Below are 18,662 nucleotides of genomic sequence, written 5' to 3'. Positions count from 1 at the left end.
CTCAGCTGTACTCTGTGCCATGGAATATTCATATTGAACAGCCAAATCTAATTTAAGTAATAAGTAAATAAGTACTATTTTGACACTGACTAGACTACAGTTAATTGCATTTTTATGTAGTCAAACTTGAAGATACCATCAGCAGGAAACACTGTGGCTGTTGACAATCATGGCTTTCAAAACCCATCTTCGAACTCTGCAGAAGTGATAATATTCCCTAAAGATCCCTTGTTTCTTGGCTCCTAAAACAGCACTGCTGTAAAGTGACTGCACACACTGTGAACAGCAGACGAGGCTGAGCGTTCCTTTATTCATATTCACATAAACCAGAGGCACATAAAACACATCAAAGGCCCCGTCCGCCGAGACATGTTGATTTCAGTTGGGGGTCTGAGGGGTGTTGGTGGGGGGTAGGTGCAGTGGCAGCTCAGTGGGAGGTCCCATGTTCCCGTGGTCTGGCTGATCTAAGCACCTGTCTGCATGGATTCGTCATCTGAAAGAGCTGCCGGCTATGACACAGTGCAACATTCACATGCTAACGGCACAGACAGGGAAGTTTGAACACGATGCAGCTTCCTCTCGGTGTGTTTGTGAGGCCCCTGCAGCAGTCGCTGCCTCAGCCTGGGCGACTTGTCTGTTGTTTCCTGTTTTCTTTAGGAAGGTGGATTCCACTTGTGGTGGACCTGAAGGGGGGAGGAGAGGCTGGAGGGAGGGAGAATGTGTGTGTTTGTTTAATAGGGTGCTTGTTAGTCAGCCAGATCCTATATTAAGGACCTGATCTGGAATGTGGGTGGATTTTGTTTGCTTTCATCCTGTTTTGGCCTTCAGACTTCATTGTTTTGGTCCAGTGAATTTGAGTGCGAGTACGTTGTGTTGTATATGTGATGTATGCACTATGTTTTACAGTATGCTCAAACATAATTTGTGTGATAGTTTGATGCACTTTGTGTTTGTATGTGTGTGTTTCTGATGCATGTGTTTGAGTGTGTGTGTTGTGTCTGTGTTAGGAAGCATTTGTTGACAGAGACCCAGGGGGTGGCATCCTGCAGTAGGGACAGGACAGGGCCCTTAGGGTGTAATCAAAGCAAGGAAGCACACTGGGGATAAACATACACACACACATACAAACAAACACACAAACACACACACACACACACACACACACACACACACACACACACACACACACACACACACACACACAAAAGCTTCTTCACTTGTCATTCTTATATTAAAGGGAATTGCAGTTTCAGACAAATTGGGTCTTATTTTACTATTGTTTGGCATCATTCCTATATATTAATATTAACAATGTTCAGTAAACTACAGATTTTAGGAAAGCTGCAACATCTCTAAAAATAAGTTTGACATGGCACACAACAAGAGCAGTCAGATTATTAGACAGGTTTTAAACAAACCCTCAGGAAAGCTGAATTTATTTAAAGAAAGAGCAAAGGCGCATGGCAACATTTTTTAGTCGAATTGTCTGCTTGAAACATCCATCACAGTTTACGAAATGAATTCCTGGTTCAGTTTTATCCACATATAAAGTGCTAAAGATATGTAGCTGTACTGGTGGCTTGTTTATAATCTGTCTGGTTATCTATGTTCGCATGTTTCTTGCCTTTTTGGATTAAGTTGCAGCAATGTTGCTGTGCTCCCTGATCACTTAGAAGAAATTGATTAAAATGTAATGCTTTTGATATTAAAGGAACTCTATATAATATTCAGAGTGTATAAATGTTTAAGACTTTCTCTGCACACAGCTCTCAACATTATAGAGGCTGAGCCAGCAGCTAGCAGCTAATGGTGCTAACAATGGCAACAGTGCTGACAGAGCTAACAGTATTAACCTGGGGAAGAACCAAAGGGTGGGAGCAGTGCTATGCTTTCTCGATGATGCTATCACAATATCAGTGGTAACTGCTGTATGAGCGCAATGTAGCAAAGGTGATTAGCTAGCCAGTGTGATATAAACACACAGAGGGATTCACATGTACTGATATGCACGCACAGTGGGAGCGTGACTTCATTCTCTGGTCAGGACGCCATTACTCCTCCATATATTTACATAGCAAATAGTTGTTTGCTGCTATATTAATGTTCTGAATATTGTATAAAGCTCTTTTGAAGGGGTATTCCAGAGATTTACTGAGAAAAAGTCAAAATAAAAGCAGCTGCACCAAGCTCCAAAATCCCTGGATTTCCCATGATGCAATTTACTAGCAACTTTCAAGAAACCCTCCCTGCCAAAATGTTTTTTGAACTCCATTCCCCACAGACTATGTTATAAATCAGTACTTTCCACACCCAACACTACTCGTCATGACTAGTAAACTAAACTTTAAGTGTAAAATCAGTAGAGTGCCCCTTTAATTAAACCAGAAATTAGCAGTGAGAGGTGGAGCTTGGATTTGGGAGGTCAGAGTTGGATTGATAAAAAAGGATTTTTGCAGTTTAGTCCAAAAGGCTCCTGTAAAGGCCCTGAGAATGTTATTTTGGGCAGAGGCAGGGATGACTGTCAACGGGTTTGTTTGGAGAAACTTCCCTGGCCATGTGAGAGAGGCAGCGGGAATGTTTGCTGCTTTAAGCTCAACTCGAGCCCAAACTGGATGAGTTTTCTGCTGGCTTCCTCCGTGTGACAGCTGCGTGACAGGCCTGCCGCACCTTGCTTTCTGTGTGTGTGTATGTGTGTGTGTGCGTGTGTGCGTGTGTGTGTGTGTGTGTGTGTGTGTGCGTGTGTGCATATGCATATGATAAAGTGTCTGCACATACAGTATGTTTGGGTTAAAGCTGCTACAGCCCTCATGAATGTTATCTTTGCCTGTTCAAACCAGGCCCCTCTGGTTTCACCGCTGACCAGCTGACGGCTGTTTTTTGTTCACTTTCTGGCGCAGAAAGGGCCGAGCGATCTGGAGCTGGTGCCAGAGGAATACTCGGTGATGATTGGCTCCTATCCCTGTAACATCAGCTTCAACAACGACCAGCTGTTCCACTGCACCATCAACGGACTGCTGAGCTCCAGTGAGAGAGAGCTGCCGGTCACTGTAAGTATGCAAACATGTAAAACACCACAATAAAATACAAAAACACATACAACCTCGTGTTGAAAATATTGCTGGATAGACCAAGATAATTTAAGGATATCACCCATCTGTCACACAGCACTCCTAAGCCAAACATTTAGGCAGAATCCAGACCATCTGTGGTGTTCATTGAAACAGATTTGATCTGTGCACGACCGTGCACTGTCAGTGATATGTGTGTCTCTCTCCAAGCATTATGAATGGTTTGTAGTCTCTGAGCATGCCACCATGAATCAGCAGTTAGTGGGGGTGGTGAGCCGTCACTCTGTGCCACAATGCCACAGTGAAACAGTGAAATGTTTACCACTCCCCCCCCTTTATCTCTTTAATCCCCTTATCAGCCCGTCTATCATCGCCGACACAATCACCTATCTGCTCACAGCGAGTCGTCTGACTCAGCCGTGATCTCACTCCTCGCCTGTGTTTTTGTTTCGTCTCCGAATCCCCTCCATTGCAATTAAAGGTCTTAATCAAGACGTGGTCGAGGACTGCGCGGTCTTGATCAAACCAGACACGCTTTTTCCTTCTACCCACGTTTCCCATCTGTTGTTGTCCATTCTGATAGGGCTTTATTGAGGGGGGGAAAGCACTCATCTATATTTAAATACGAGTCAGACTGTGAGTGGTTCGCTGAAATAGCTCAGAAACATATGCCTCTGTGTTTCTGTCTGTCAGCTGAGTTGCACTGTAAGAACTGTTTCGCCACTTTGACACAGAAATAGAAGGAGAGCTCTCTCTCTCTCTCTCTGAGTACCTGTGGCTCCCTGTCGTCCCCACCCAACCCCGTCTGCGTCTCAGGATGTCTGAGAATAAACACAGGCAATTAGCAGACATATAAAGGCAGGGCAAGGGTCAAATGAGATGTCAAAACACAAACGGGTGGTCTGCCTGCGCGTGAGGAGTGAGGATGATTAGTGTGCACATTCGACAGTGGCGTAAACAACAGACATTTTCCTTTGTGTCTGCACTTTTGAATGAATTGCGTACACATTGGGCTGTTGCATAGCTTATGGCCATTTATGTTTCTTCACTTACTTTCGGTGGCACATCTATTTTTACATGCCCGTGTTTTGCTTGGCTCTGAAGTGGAGCTGCTGAGCTGCAGAAGTGGATGTGGGGAAGCAGTGTTTTTGTACCCCGAGCGAAACAGGAACATGGAACAATGGCATTTTCCCCTCCATTACACCAGGCCTGGCTCCTGCAGTCCCTGGAAGAAGGCCTTCTCTCACTGGCCTGGGTAAATAAATGCCTGGACCAGAAAGAGAAAGATGGAATTAGAAAAGACGGAAGGAGCCCAGCGAGCCAGTTTCCCCCCTTAGAGTAAGACCGCCGTAAGACGGATTTGGTCTGAGGATTGGAGGCTTTTTATCTGAGGCTCTTTTTATGAAGTATGTTCGGATTGGGGAAGGAGAGGGAAGGGTGTGAGGAGGGACCACAGAGACCCTGCTGACTAATCAGAAGGCAGAAGTGAAAGTCCTTTTCTTGTCACATCTGGGTTGCTCTGAACTGGGTGACTCCTACAGCTCGTTGCAGCAAGAGGCCATTTTTCAAAATCCATAGTGTGTAATTTATTTCTGTGTCTGCACCTGTGTCCATGAAAAAAAATGATGCATCTGTGCATGTGTGCAGGTACCTGTGTTCCCATTAAAAGCTGCCCATGTTACGCTGCATGCATTTCTATACTGTATTGCAAAGACAATATTGAATGCACCTACTGTGCATTTTCAGCTCATTACTGCTCTGTCTGTCTTTGTCTTTGTTGTTCCGATCTATCATGTGACATCCAACTATCCAGGGAGGTATTTAAGAGTTGCAGATCTCGAGAAAGAAGTCCATGCCTTTATTTTCTCTTTCCTTTATGTCCTCGTGCAGCTTTGGAGTAGACTTGTGACAACGTCTGAACAGCAGCTCATTATATAGATACTATAATCTTTTTTTTCCATGACAGGTCATAGTGAGTAATATTCATAGAATGCAATTATGCAATTGTATCATTATGAGTTTGAACAATGATTTGTTATTGTATGGAGAAAAATTGAAATGACTGTCTCTTTAAAAAAAAGACCATAGTAGACAGCATCATGTGAAAAAACCAAAAGTCCCAAACACCTGACCAAAATTCAGATATCTTCACACAGTTACAAGATGTCCAGGGACACAACTAGAGATCACTGCAGGGATTAACTTTTTGGTAAATCCAGTCCATTGGATTTTGAATTATTGCAGAAAATAAGGTCTGTGGCAAACAAAAGTTTTTGATACTTATACTGTATGTTTTGATTAGCAAGATAATCATTACACATGAACACCACTTTTGGGTTTTTTTTTTTACCATAATTGCAACCACCAGATGTAAATAGCTAACATTAGGCTACAAACAAACGATGCTATGGTTGCATTTGCCATCATAACAAGGCTGTAAAACTGTGTTCAGCATGATGAAGTCTCATTTAGACATTTTCTAGCAATTTTCTCTTAAGCTTGTGTTAACCACAGACTTATTTTAGGCGTCTAACCCAAAGAACTCATTAAAAAAAACCCATAGCTCTTGACACGAGGGAACTGAAAGTGCAAAAATGCAAACTCATTTCCGCATTTTAGGACTCATTCCAGCAGCACTCTGTTAGGTTTATGCAGGGCAGGTTTAATGGTCTCTCTGGAGAAGAGGCTTTGTTTGTAATGTGATTTATATAGTTTTATTGCTCATTGTGTTATTGTTTAAGAGGAGACACTACATGTGAATAGGGTAAAACGTAACCAGTACATATCACCATGAAACTGGCATTAAGACAATTATGTTTTGAATTACAAGTTTTCTGAAAATTTCTGTTAAGATTTGCAAACAAGGCAAGTGCTAATTTGCATAACTTTCTAGAATAGAAATAAGAGCATTTAATAAAATCTGGTTGTATTTTGTTGAATTATTAGTCAAAGATTTTATAGAGAGGATTTTTGATATTTCTTCTTGTCACTCAAAAAAATGGAAAATACTAACAGTCATAAAAAAAATCATTTTTCACCATGTTTTTAGGAATAAAATGTTATGTGACTATGACTATGAATGATATATTAACAAAAAACCTGGAAAGTTGTGTGTATTTCAGTGCCACTGAAGTGGAGAGTTTTGGTTCAGAGTGAGAAAAAAACTGATTTTCAGAAATGACCTTTAAGATATGTTCTGCAAAATTTCACCCACTTTTAGACCAAAAATAGGACACTACAGGTGAAAAAGTTTTTCGTATAAGATATTTTGCAATGAAGCTTCTCAAGTTGATCACTTACAATCACAATTTTTTTATATTACAAGTTTTCTTAAATGTTATTTTTGAATATGCAAATGAGGGATTATGTAATTAAGTATGTACCCTTTATATTCATTTCCAGAACAGAAAGCTGAACTAAAATAAACCTATATGTGTATTTTTTTGGATATTTCCATTTCATTAATCTGTAAGAAGACATGTTTGGGAGCAAAAATGCCCAAAAAGACATACATAGTGCTGTTCATCTGTATTGACAGTATATATGACTAAAGTAAATATATGACTAAATATGGCATGACCAGACATACTTTAACATGTTAATGGTTCAAACTAAAGAAGAAAGGCGGTAAAAGAAAGCAAAAGGAGAGCTCAGTTTGGCTTCATGCATTGTTCCTTTTTCTCTTTCTAGGTGCAAGTGGGGAACTTCCGTCACACCATCGCCAAAGTTCAGCTCGGCGGCAGTGAGCTGGCCATCGTGGTATCCATTGTGGTGTGCTGCGTGCTGCTGCTGCTGTGCACTGTGGGTAGGTTGTGTACACACACTCACCAGCAGATGATGGATGTGTGCCTGCTGCAGCGATGGATGCTCCAGATGTGGAACAGATAAAAGGAATTCTGGGGTCATAGTTTCCGGCACTTGCTTCATCCCTCTTCAGTACCCAAAGCACAAAGACCCCACTGTTACCCCTCGCTGTCTGTGTGTGCGTACTGTAGTCTGTGTTCTTTGCATGTGTGTGTGCACCGAGCAGGTGTATGGGTAAAAAATTGGTGCTATGGTGGACTTTTGCACATTTTCCTGCTTTGAATTTGCTCTCAGATGTTCACAGAACCCCTTGTTTTTCTTTTAAGCCTCATGTGTGACATAGCTATTGAAATATGTGCTCAAATTTTATCTGCACATTCACAAAAAAAAGAACATTGTCATTTGCATGTTCTCACAATGAGATACATTCGTGCAAATATTCATCACAGGTTCACAAAAGCTGATATATTCTGAGTGTCATTTCAGACGCTCAGAATCTTTTAGACACATTTTTTGATCCTTTAGGTTTACTGGAAGCTGTCAGTGAGTGATTACAGCCTTTGAGTTGAAACATACTATATTCCAAATGCATTTTGTCTTTCACAGCTCTTGTCGTGTACTGCACAAAGAGTCGGAGGGCGGAACGTTACTGGCAGAAAACTCTACTCCAAATGGAAGAGATGGAGTCCCAGATCAGAGAGGAGATCCGTAAAGGTGTGTTTACAAAAGGACTAATGTACAAGCTCTGCTATCAGAGTTGTTTAGACCTCAATTGATGTTTTGTTTCGATTGACATGAAAAAAGAGCTTGTGGTAAAACAGAAATATTGACCACATATGTTTGTGTGTGCAAAAATGTGTGTTTGAGATTGTTTCTTGTCTGAAGTGGGAGGGAGATACAACAGATGACAGATTTGTGCCGAGTAAGCGTGACTCATAAAACACAGTGTCTGACAAATGATCAGTCACACGCAGACACCGAGTGGCCACATCGCCTCTGCCGTGTCGTAGGACCAAGGCCTGTGTTGTGTGTGTGTGTTTAGCACCGTGTCTGTCTGCGCATATGTGTGTGTATGTTTCTAGGGCATTAGAGTAAAGCTGTGTGAAGGCCACTCCGCGTCTGAGCAGCCAGATTTATTGCGTAGAGATGGGGGGGACGGATAGAGAAAGAGAAATGGAGGGAGGAAGCGATAGGAGCAGGAGTCAGGGCCGCGAGTCCGAGGAGAAGCAGAAGCGTGGGAGGGAGCAGAGGAGCGGAGGAGAGGTTATTTAGTCAGAGGACACAGATAGATTTGTGGCTGAGTTCAGGGTGAGTGTGCAGAAAGCGAGTTCGGCTGAGACAAAAGATGAATTATAAAATAAAAGCAGACGAATAGGGAGTGAAGGAAAATGGGAATTGACATATTCCAGGTTGTAGGCATGAGAGGTTTTTTGTATTTGTCTGAGGCAGACGGGAGGTTTGATATTCAGGCCTGCTGCGTCTAATCAGGAGTCGATGGTGTGAACTGACTGGTGGTTTAGAGGACGCTTTAGTGAGCAGGAGGATAAATAACCTGGAGGAGTAAATGAAATATGTTTTAAATCCCTGGGGTCTAGTATTCCCTTCTTTCTACACAAACACAGTCTGAGGAAACCAGCATTGTAACCCAAATACGTCTCTCATCCTGTGACAGGAAGAGCTTTTCTATAAAGGGATCTCCAGCGTCTCATTAGAGGAGAACATTATCCCCTCCTCAAACATGCTATCCAATAAAGTGGCTACAATATTAGCACGCAGATTCAAGTCGGGGTGTGGACATGCTGATACTGTTTCTGCAGCATGTAAACCTCAGCCTGCACACATGTTTGGGATGAGGGACTGGATTTGGCTGCTCTGATTGTCGTTTGGTAAATATTTGCATGCCATGCTGGACTTAGAGAGGAAGAGGGAGGGAGAGTGGAGGAAAAAGATCAGAGGATCAGTGTTTGGTACATTAAGTATTCAACTATAATATGACACTAGATTTCCAAAATTAAAGGTCCAGTGTGTGGGATTTAGGGGGATATATTGATAGAAATTAAATATAATGTAATAAGTATATTTTCTTTAGTGTATAACAACCTGAAAATAAGAAATGTTATGTTTTTACTAGCATATATCTACATCGGGAGCAGGTCTTTGTCAGTAGTAGCCCAGTGGCCTAGAAAGGTCAAACCTATAGCCTCTTTTTCACTGTACAAAAAGCCCGCTAACATCTGGCTTTTTAATGTAATGGGAAAGGTTATAATTGGTATTTAACCACTGGTCAAATGACTCTGTAGTATACACGGGTATTTATCGGCTCTGGCACTGATCGACATTGATAAGAACAAAATTCCCAGATGGAGACACTAAATTTATGCCCTTAATCAGCAAGATGCAATGACTTATTGCTGTCCGTCTCCACCCGAGCAACACTCAAACATCGGTCCAAAACTGTCTGCACCAAGTTTGAAAGAGAGACTGAATAAGTAAGAGATATGTAAAAAGAAGCAATCACCATAAAACTTAAACAGGATGCCATTCATGCTACTTTTAACAGTTTACCTGGTTTTTGGCCTGTCCGTGATTCAAATGTGACACACCAAAAAAAAAACAATCACCCACACAGAAAGGCCTACTCGAGTGCTGCAGAGCCATGTACACAGCTCTGGTCAACTGGCAATGGGAAAATTGTCTATCGCCTATTTTTAGCAGTAACCTGTGTTGAAAAAAACCCTTGTACATGAGCTAATTTTGGTGAAAAAGGGGTAAGATAATGGCTTTCCATAGGGCCATTCAAGTTTTCGTTTTGGACATAGTATTTAGCAGCACCTCCTTGATGAGGGTTTCCAAAAATTAGTGTTTTTTTAATGTGAAACTGCTTAAGTTATCAGAGAAAAAAAGGTGAACACCACTTTATTCTGTGTTTTTATGAGCTTAAATCACCTGGTCTGTTTGCTTTGGAGAGCATGAGACCTCTGCAGGTAATTCTGCTCCTGGTAAAAATCTCCTGAATAGTGAACACTGAAGGAATTCTGACCATGAAAAGTTTCAGCTGGTTGCAATCTACAATTCTCACCACTATTTTCCACTGAATCCCTCTATTTCTTAAACAGTATTTCCCTAAACAATACATTTTTTTGTCTCATCTAAAATCTCTCCCAGTGAAATCAACCAGATTGTTTCAGATCCCACGGCTCCCTGGGAGGGTTTGATTTGTTATTGCATTAGCCTGTGAGCACATTTCTGAATTTGCTTAGCAACAAATATCTCAAGGAGCCAAAAACAGGACTGTGGTTAAAAAACATTCCCATGATGCAAGCCTCTTTGTCCTTCCAGGCTTTGCAGAGTTGCAGACGGACATGACAGACCTGACTAAGGAGCTGAATCGCAGCCAGGGCATCCCCTTTTTGGAGTACAAACAGTTTGTCACACGCACCTTCTTCCCCAAGGTGAGAAAGCCTATTTTTCCTCGCTATCTGATTTCAACTGGCAGACTGACAATACCATTTTTCTCAATGGGGTCTTTAATAATTTTTTTCCCCCCTACATGTCCCATATTTCCCACCGGCTTGTAATATTCAGGATGAAAATTCACCTTGAAACTTTTAAACATACAGTAGATGTCTGGTGAAGGGTAGCTCAGTCAGGCACCCTGCAGGAGAGTTAATGTGTTCTCTATAGGTAAGCATTTTTTCCGACATACAATCCACCCTAAAGGTAGACTGTGGGACTATCTGTCAGTGGGTGTGTTTTTTTTTTCCCACTCATACAGACAGACACAGCTCAGCGGGCTTTGTCTTCCAACCACAGGCATGGACTTTCAAGGAGACAAAACAATGGCGGGCACTGAGACAAGGAAAACTTTCCCCTGATTTCTCAAAAACACACTCCCTACTCAACTCACACACCCACACTGTTTTGCAAGTATACAGACGCTTGTGCAACGGCAGCCGCGCCACTTCATTGCAGTGGACACTGTTTTCTGTCGTGAAGGAAGTGAGTGGGGAGAGTGTTGAAAACCAACACAGACAAACAGAAATTCAAATGTTGCTGCTGCTTCGTCCCTTCATTTTCCGCTAAAACAGCAAACACTCTACTCATGACCCTTTGTGCTCTTTTTCTTCCACTAGAGCTTCTGGTTCTCTTAGATTACACTCACAAAAACAGGCACAGTTAGAATACAAGCCAAATGTTGCCATCCTGCAATGACAGACTGAGTTGAAAGAGTGCCTCTTGGCTGTGGGTCAGTTTGTCTCTGAAGCCATTAAGGCTTGTGACGTTTTATGTCACGATGTTATGTTCCCTTTTTCATGGTCAGTCAGGAGCCTATTCATGAAATTCTGCCCTTTGGTTCCAGACTGCAAATTTATTGTCAAACTCCTAAGGCCAGCTCTTTTTTTATTTTCCCTGACTATCATCTCTGTTCATTCAGTGGTGGATAAAGCACCTGAAAGCCATTCTTGAGTAAAAGAACAGATTTTTTCTTTTTACCAGACTTTGGTAGAAGTTAAGGTCACCTATTAGAATATTACTTGAGTAAAAGTCTTAAAGCTGATATCTGATACTGTGCTTAAGTTTCAAAAGTAATTTTGCTGTACTAAATGTAATTAAGTATTGAAAGTACAGGTAAGTCAGAATTTGGAAGATCATGAAGTGAATTTCTTTTTAACATATATATCACCTTAAAAATGGAGCGTACATTACACATGAAGAAAAACAAGATTGTCCTCATAACTCAAAGCATTTAACCGTTTGAAATCTGGATCGACATCACTTTTCTTGTGCTGTGTTTAGACACCTTTCAAAAGTATTAAAACCATTGAACCCTGAGCACATTGGTTTGATTTCTTTCAAAAACATGGAAAAAGCAAATGTGCACTTGGCAAGAAATGTCCTGCATACTGCAAAAAATTCAGAGATTTAGAAAATTATGCAGCATGTAAAGAAAACCATATTTATAGTTATGTATTATAATATAATTGTATTTTAAATTATTTCACAGATTTCTAATTATTTTAAGCATTTTTTTAGGTCTTTTCCTTTTTTTTTATAGTTTACATAAAAGATTTTTGTACTTTTTTACTAATCTTTTGCTCTTTTCTCCTTAAGTTGTGCATTGCCTTCTTACCATTTTTTAAAAATAAAAAGCCAATTTGCTCTGGTTTCAAAGGGTTAAACCAAACCTTTGAACTCCAGAGCGTACACACTGCAGTGGAGCAATCATCACGCAGTAAAATGTCACAAATCTTTATCTCCTTGATTCATTACTCGCCCTCTCTGCCGTGGGACGCCATTTTCTGCTTCCATCATGGAGTCAGTCTCTTTCTTAAGTGGAATGAAGTTGTGAGGATGTTGCATCTAATCCAACATGCAGCCTGGGTTAGACTGGAAATCGAAACTTAACTGCGGCTTTAAGAGCATTTGTTTGCACTTGGCCTTATGTGATTAACCTTTTAACACTTCGATCGATATCTTTTTTTTTTTCCCCCGTGTCATGTTTAGACACTTTTCACCAGCATTTAAACCTCTGAAACCTGAGAAAATTGGTTGGATTTCTTTTGAAAGCATGGGGAAAAATGATGAGCAATTTGAAAAAGACATGTCCCCAAACTGCAAAAAATAATCTGTAATAGGTGTAAAGGAAATGACCTGAAAATTAGCAGGGGGGTATTATTAGATATTATCAAATAAAAGTGGGAAAATCTTCTAGAAAACTTTATTTATAATTCCTTTAAAAGGTTATGTTACAAAAAATGTGTGTGTATATATATATTAGCACTTTCGTAAATATTTTTCTTGTTTGTTGTTACTTTTCTCTCTTTTCATTTTTTTCTTTTTCTTTTTTTTTGTTCGTTTTTATTTTTTTTGTAACTTTTACAATTGTTGGGCCATTGATTAGTAAGTTGCTCATCACCTTCTTTCCTGATTTTTGAAAGAAATCAAGCTAGTTCATTCAGGTTTTAAAGGGTTAACCTGTGATCGAACTTGCAAGCTAGAAACACTTTTTGGCCAAACCTTCCCATTTTTTTTTGTAGTAATAAAGTAACAAAAAGGTTCAGGGGATATGTAATGGAGTAACAGTGAAAATTGACAGAAATATCAAAACTCAAGTTAAGTACAGATACTCTCGAAAAATACTGTGTTATGACAAAGTATTAGAACTTAATTATATTACACCAATGGTGTTTATCACTAGAGCTGACATTGTATTACAGCCTTCTACATGTGTTTTTATATGTGTTTCAGATGTGTTCTGATTATGAGAAGAGTCTGGTCCAGCCCGCCTACGAGAACGATGGCCTGGGCCCTCGAGCGCTGCCAGAGACCCACCCGCTGCTACAGGACTGGCAGGTGAAGGGTTAAACCATTAGGATGTTAGGTTAGGTTCTCTTCTGCTAGAGTGCCTTGATTTGGCTCCTTTTTCACTCTCTTGCTTCTCAACTGGGTCAAACTGAAGCTTATTAAGGTTTCACTATGTTGTTGATGAGGAGTAAAGAAAAGCATATTGTGCATTTTTGCCTTTGTGTGCTTTGTTTGTTATAATGTGCGTGACGAGTGTGTCAGTGCGCTGTTTGTGCAAACTCTTGTGTGTGCACGTATGAATACTAATGCGTGTCATTCAGTGGTTTCTAGTGAGAGAGACACACACAAAAATTTTCAGCTTGTCAAAAAACACGCTGCCCACTAAGTTGATGGCAGGTTGTTGACACACTTCCCACTGGCTCTTGGACAAGCGAACAGTATGCTTTTCAGCAAATCCATCTCTAGTTGCGTGTGTGTGTGTAATGGAGGGGCGGATGGGAGTGAGAGATATAAAGAGAGAGTGGGAGAGGGAGCGTGCACTTTCATGAAAGTCTGCTGAAAGCAAAAGGACGCACATGTGTGTCTGTGGACGTTAGGCAGAGAGAAAGTAACGATTGCAGCGCTGGTTTTGGGTCGGCAGCCGGGGGAGGCTGTCTAGCGGTGATGAAGTGCCTTGGATCCGCATCGTCTTCCCAGGAAGTGTTTTCCAGGTCACAGCAAATAAATCTCACAGGCGGGCATTTATCTTAATGGACACCCCTGTTCTCCTTCTGTCAGGCTGCAAACCACACCATATGGCTGCAGTCCAGAGGGAAGACTTCATCACACTGCTGCTTAGTCGCACCCATAGATAGGCCACACTCATTAAGTCGACTCTGCACATTTAGAGACAATCACACGCAGTCGGGGACTGGAGCAGGAGATACTGGTACCAGAGAAGGGAGGTGCCTAAAGAAGCAGGAGGAAGAGGTGTGATAGAAAGATGAAGTGTTCACGAGATGGGTCACTTGAGACAAGAGGTGATGAAATAGATTAGGGAGGGCGCAGCAGGTGTGTAATGCAGTTTAGGTGAAATTGTGCAGAGAAATAACTGTTTCATGCCCCCGTCTGTCCTCAGGCCTCCAACACAACACGGCCCAATGTAGAGGAGGGCATCACTCTGTTCTCCACGCTCCTCAATAACAAGCACTTCCTGATCACGTTTGTCCACGCCTTGGAGCAGCAGAAGGACTTCGCTGTACGAGACAGGTAAATGCATCAACTGATATGTGTTCTGGCAGTTAAACAAAAAAAAAAGCATCCGTCCAGATTGGCCGTAGGACATTCAATTGGTAGAACTCACAGATTTATAGTGGTGTTATACTGGATTGCACCATGTTGTGAAGTGTTTTTAAAGCTGCCATAAGCAATATTTTTTGTTAACAAGGGACGAAATGGCTACATGGTTGTGAAAGGTGTCACTTGTAAAGAATCCCTGAAGATCACCTAACGGTGGTTCACCTCAACTCTTAAAATAATATTGATAAACTTTATTCATATAGCACCTTTACAAATTGCTTTACAATAAAACTAAACACATTTGAAGGAGAATGAAACAAACTACAATGTCATTAAATGTCACAAAAGTAAATGATATGAAAAAAACATTAACATAGCAATAAAACAGCTTAAATAAAATCATGATATGCTTTTTGATAGAAGTTACATACATTTTCATGTGAGACTTTTTAGGGGAAACTATTCAGAGCGTTACCATCTTTCAGCTTATTGTTTTGGTTTTACGTCATCAACCTTGTTTCCAGGCACCATTTAGCATCTGTGTGAGATGCATCACGCTTACCACCAACTCCAGTGTAAACCCATTCACGTCATTAGAAGCTCAGAGCAACAGATGTTGTTTAGAAAGCGTGAAAGCTTGCTTTGGGTGGTGGGAGGGGAGGTGGATGGGTCAAACAAACACTAGATTTTGACCCAGGAGAGTGATGCTCAGGACTAAAAACAACAACACATCAATTGCAGTGTTTGTGGTGCTCAAAGCTGAGGGGCTTTTAACAGTTTGTTCCCTGAATCAAACTACTGACCCTTTACATGAATTGCCTCTCATGTCTAACGTTAACCAAACATAACCTTTTGTCAAGATATAATGCAAAAGGCTGTCCCCATCATTGTTTTGATAACACCTGGGCCTTCTTCAAAATACATCAAGGGAGGAGATCTTGTTGCTCTGAAGCTGGTGGAGACCAAAACAGAATTGTGACCAAAAAGTCAGTTAATGCAGATTTCACATTTTAAAAGGACAGTTCACCTCAAAACCACAAATGCATATATTTGTCCTCTTACCTGTAGTGTTGTTTATCAATCTAGATTTTTTCGCTGAGTTGCAAAGTCTTGGAGATACATGTAAATTAAGTGGCCTAAAAATTTGAAGCACATTTCAATACAACAGCTGCACAAACAGCAGCTTCACTACCATAAACATCTGAAGTAGAAGTCTAAAAGAAAATAAACTTTTTTAAAGCATGGTAGTATTTATTTGTGGTAGTTGTATTGCATTACATTGTATACAGAAGGTGTCTCTATTTCCTTAGTGTTTACCACATGAGCGTCTGTACTTCTCATGTCCATAGCTGCTGTATACAGCACAAAAATCTGTTTACGAGCCAGGAAAGTGGTTGCTCCAGTTTTGTAAACATGTGGTCATTTATCAGCATAACTGTTTGAGTCCTGATGTCCTAAAACTAGCAAGTCATTGTGGACAATCAGAGAAAAATTCCAGAGGCAAGACCACATCCCCGTCCCAGCTTAGCGTCAGCACTTACTGACTGATGTGGCCCCTTTCTTTCGGATTAAAGGGGCTTTGTTAGGGAAATCCCCTGCACCTCTGGACTTACTCATCCAGACACTCCCTGCATTAGATCAGCCCTTTATTTGGCTCTGCAGTCACAGGTGCTGTGGGGAGCACCAAACCTTGTTGTTTTTTCTGTAATGTAGTTATTTTTAAATCTCCACTGACCACACACACTGACAGGGCATGTTTGCAAGAGTGTGTTTTTGCTCATCTGTCTCCTCTGTTAATCTGTTTTCTCACCCCTCAGATGCAGCCTGGCGTCTCTGCTCACCATCGCCCTCCATGGTAAACTCGAGTACTACACCAGCATCATGAAAGATCTGCTGGTGGACCTGATTGATGCTTCTGCTTCCAAGAACCCCAAACTGATGCTGCGGCGCACTGAGTCCGTTGTGGAGAAAATGCTGACCAACTGGATGTCCATCTGCATGTACAGCTACCTCAAGGTGAGGCTGATGAAAGTTATGAGGCAGTTGATCATGAGTGGATTATGTGACACTGAGCACAGTTACGCAAAAGGACCCACCATCTCTCTAATGTAGGAGCAAGACACACAGACTTTGTGGTGGTTTTGCCTCTTTTTTGTTGCTTTTGTTGTTGTTTAATGGCTCATGTCTCTTTTAGGTCATTTTGTGTCTCTCTGATGTTATTTTTTGTCTTTTTCATTCCATGTCTCTGTAAGGTAATTTTATTTTTCTGTGATGTTATGTTTGTCTTTTTTGATTGTTTTATGTCTTTGTAGTTATTCTGTGTGTCTTTTAGGTCTTTTTTTGTCTTTGTGAGGTTAGTTTGTGTCTTTTTGAGGTCATCATTATGTTTCTTCCTGAGATAATTTTGTGTCCCTGTGAGGTTATTTTCTTTTGTCATTTTTGTTTGTTTTTCTCTCTTTGTAGCTGTTTTGTGTCTCTGTATAGTACCAATGTGTTTCTTTGTGGTCTTTCTGAGTCTTGTCCTGGTCAGTGCCTGTTCATTTGAGCAACATTTTACAGGTGAAGGTCAGGGGGTCCTTGGGCTTGGGCCTGGTAGGCCTGTTCCATCCATGGACTTGATTAAAAAGAATGACCACATATCTGATTTTTGACTCTGCCGCTCTTTCTCCATCTTCAGGAAACAGTGGGTGAGCCTTTCTTCCTGCTGCTGTGTGCAATCAAGCAGCAGATCAACAAGGGCTCCATAGACGCCATCACAGGGAAGGCCCGCTACACCCTCAATGAGGAGTGGCTGCTCCGAGAGAACATTGAAGCTAAGCCGCAGGTCTAATGCTTCACATGATCATCTTTCACATTCTCTGTTTAGCTTATTAGAGCTCAGAGGTCAATGTAAAACTTGCACGTTTGAATAAGTTGACTGAGAAAAAGTTTCACTTACGTTGAAACTTTGCAAAGTTTGAAATACATTGCTCTCTGTTTATTTTTGCAGAACATCAATGTGTCCTTCCAGGGCTGTGGCATGGACTCGCTGTCTGTCAGGGTCATGAACACCGACACAATCTGCCAGGTGAAGGAAAAAATCCTAGAAGCCTTTTATAAAAACCTGCCATTCTCCCAGTGGCCCCGAGCAGAGGATGTAGACCTGGGTAAGAGCATATTTTCTCTGATTATTTTCATCCATTCCCCTCCCCGGCCCTCTGAGATATAGTAATCTCCTTTGCAAAAGGTCAATTCCTCTCATGAAGCTCAACTAACCTGAGGCTGCAATATAATAAATGACAGAATGCATGGAGGAGAGTGTGCAGTCATAATCACAAAGAGTTATTGCTTTCAAAAGCTGCGGAGCCTGCAGAGCTGATTTGATTAATGGCCCGAGAATATTTCCACAGGTCGTGACACAGAGCATTAGAGCACGGCTGCTCTCTGTCTCGCATATTCTTTTCCAAATTTAGGATGAAATTGTCTAATAACACTCACCTCACTTGTCCTGTCTCTTTCCACTGCAGAGTGGTTCGACTCTGGCAGCAACAGTAAGCTCCTGCAGGACCTGGATAACTCCTCAGTGATGGAAGATGGCAGGAAGAAACTCAACACGGTCTTCCATTACCAGGTGTGTTTGTGTGAGACCACTGTGGTAGGTGTTGTAATGGTGTACCTGTATATGCCTGATATTGTAACAGCAGCAGTGGGGGTGTTGAAGGTGAAAACTCTTTGTAAATGGTGTCACTGGATGTCCATGGGTGGGAGGAGGATGCTCTCTGTTTCCGTGTGGCTGTGCACAGTTAGTTATGGAAGCCTCTGTCTGCTGTGGTGTGATGTTTCTCTTATGTACAGGTCATTTACTGCTGCAGAGCTGTAGCAGAGTAGCTACTTTTATCTTGTTATTATGCAGATTCTGCATTTAGGCACACAGTTTTCACAGTTTGTGTAATTATTACATTAACTTATTGAGAACTGTAATGTTTAAAGGAGCTGTAAGTGACCTTCAGAGCATTTATATAGACACAAACAGCTATTTGCTATGCAAACCATAGACTGTCTAAATAATGGACATAGCCACTGTAGTTCCAGCCATTTGTTTGTGTTATGTTTTTTTTGTTGGTATTGAAGCCTCGTGTTCGGCATTTCAGTTGTTTAGAACCAGAAGTGACCATTTCTGGGCAAAAGGTTGGAGCTGTGGAGGAGCGAGAGGTGGATCTGACTGAG

The 18,662-nt window shown here is 41.3% G+C and overlaps 1 protein-coding gene across 1 annotated transcript in view; it reads left to right on the top strand.

The window, feature by feature from the left end:
- Positions 1-18,662, top strand: part of plxnd1 (plexin D1) — a 125,758-nt gene that overhangs the window by 58,221 nt on the left and 48,875 nt on the right. The window contains exons 19-28 of the mRNA XM_042491788.2: positions 2,898-3,047; positions 6,759-6,873; positions 7,479-7,586; positions 10,212-10,324; positions 13,122-13,226; positions 14,296-14,426; positions 16,274-16,472; positions 17,134-17,280; positions 17,446-17,602; positions 17,963-18,066. Of these exons, the coding sequence (XP_042347722.2) occupies positions 2,898-3,047; positions 6,759-6,873; positions 7,479-7,586; positions 10,212-10,324; positions 13,122-13,226; positions 14,296-14,426; positions 16,274-16,472; positions 17,134-17,280; positions 17,446-17,602; positions 17,963-18,066 (1,329 nt within the window). The remainder of the gene's footprint in view (positions 1-2,897; positions 3,048-6,758; positions 6,874-7,478; positions 7,587-10,211; positions 10,325-13,121; positions 13,227-14,295; positions 14,427-16,273; positions 16,473-17,133; positions 17,281-17,445; positions 17,603-17,962; positions 18,067-18,662) is intronic.

Source organism: Plectropomus leopardus, chromosome 9 (assembly GCF_026936395.1).
Source record: "Plectropomus leopardus strain MGB_pleo_1.0 chromosome 9, ASM2693639v1, whole genome shotgun sequence".
Taxonomy (NCBI): domain Eukaryota; kingdom Metazoa; phylum Chordata; class Actinopteri; order Perciformes; family Serranidae; genus Plectropomus; species Plectropomus leopardus.
The sequence above is the reverse complement of the archived record's forward strand: the minus strand, read 5'-3'. Positions and strand labels throughout refer to the sequence as shown.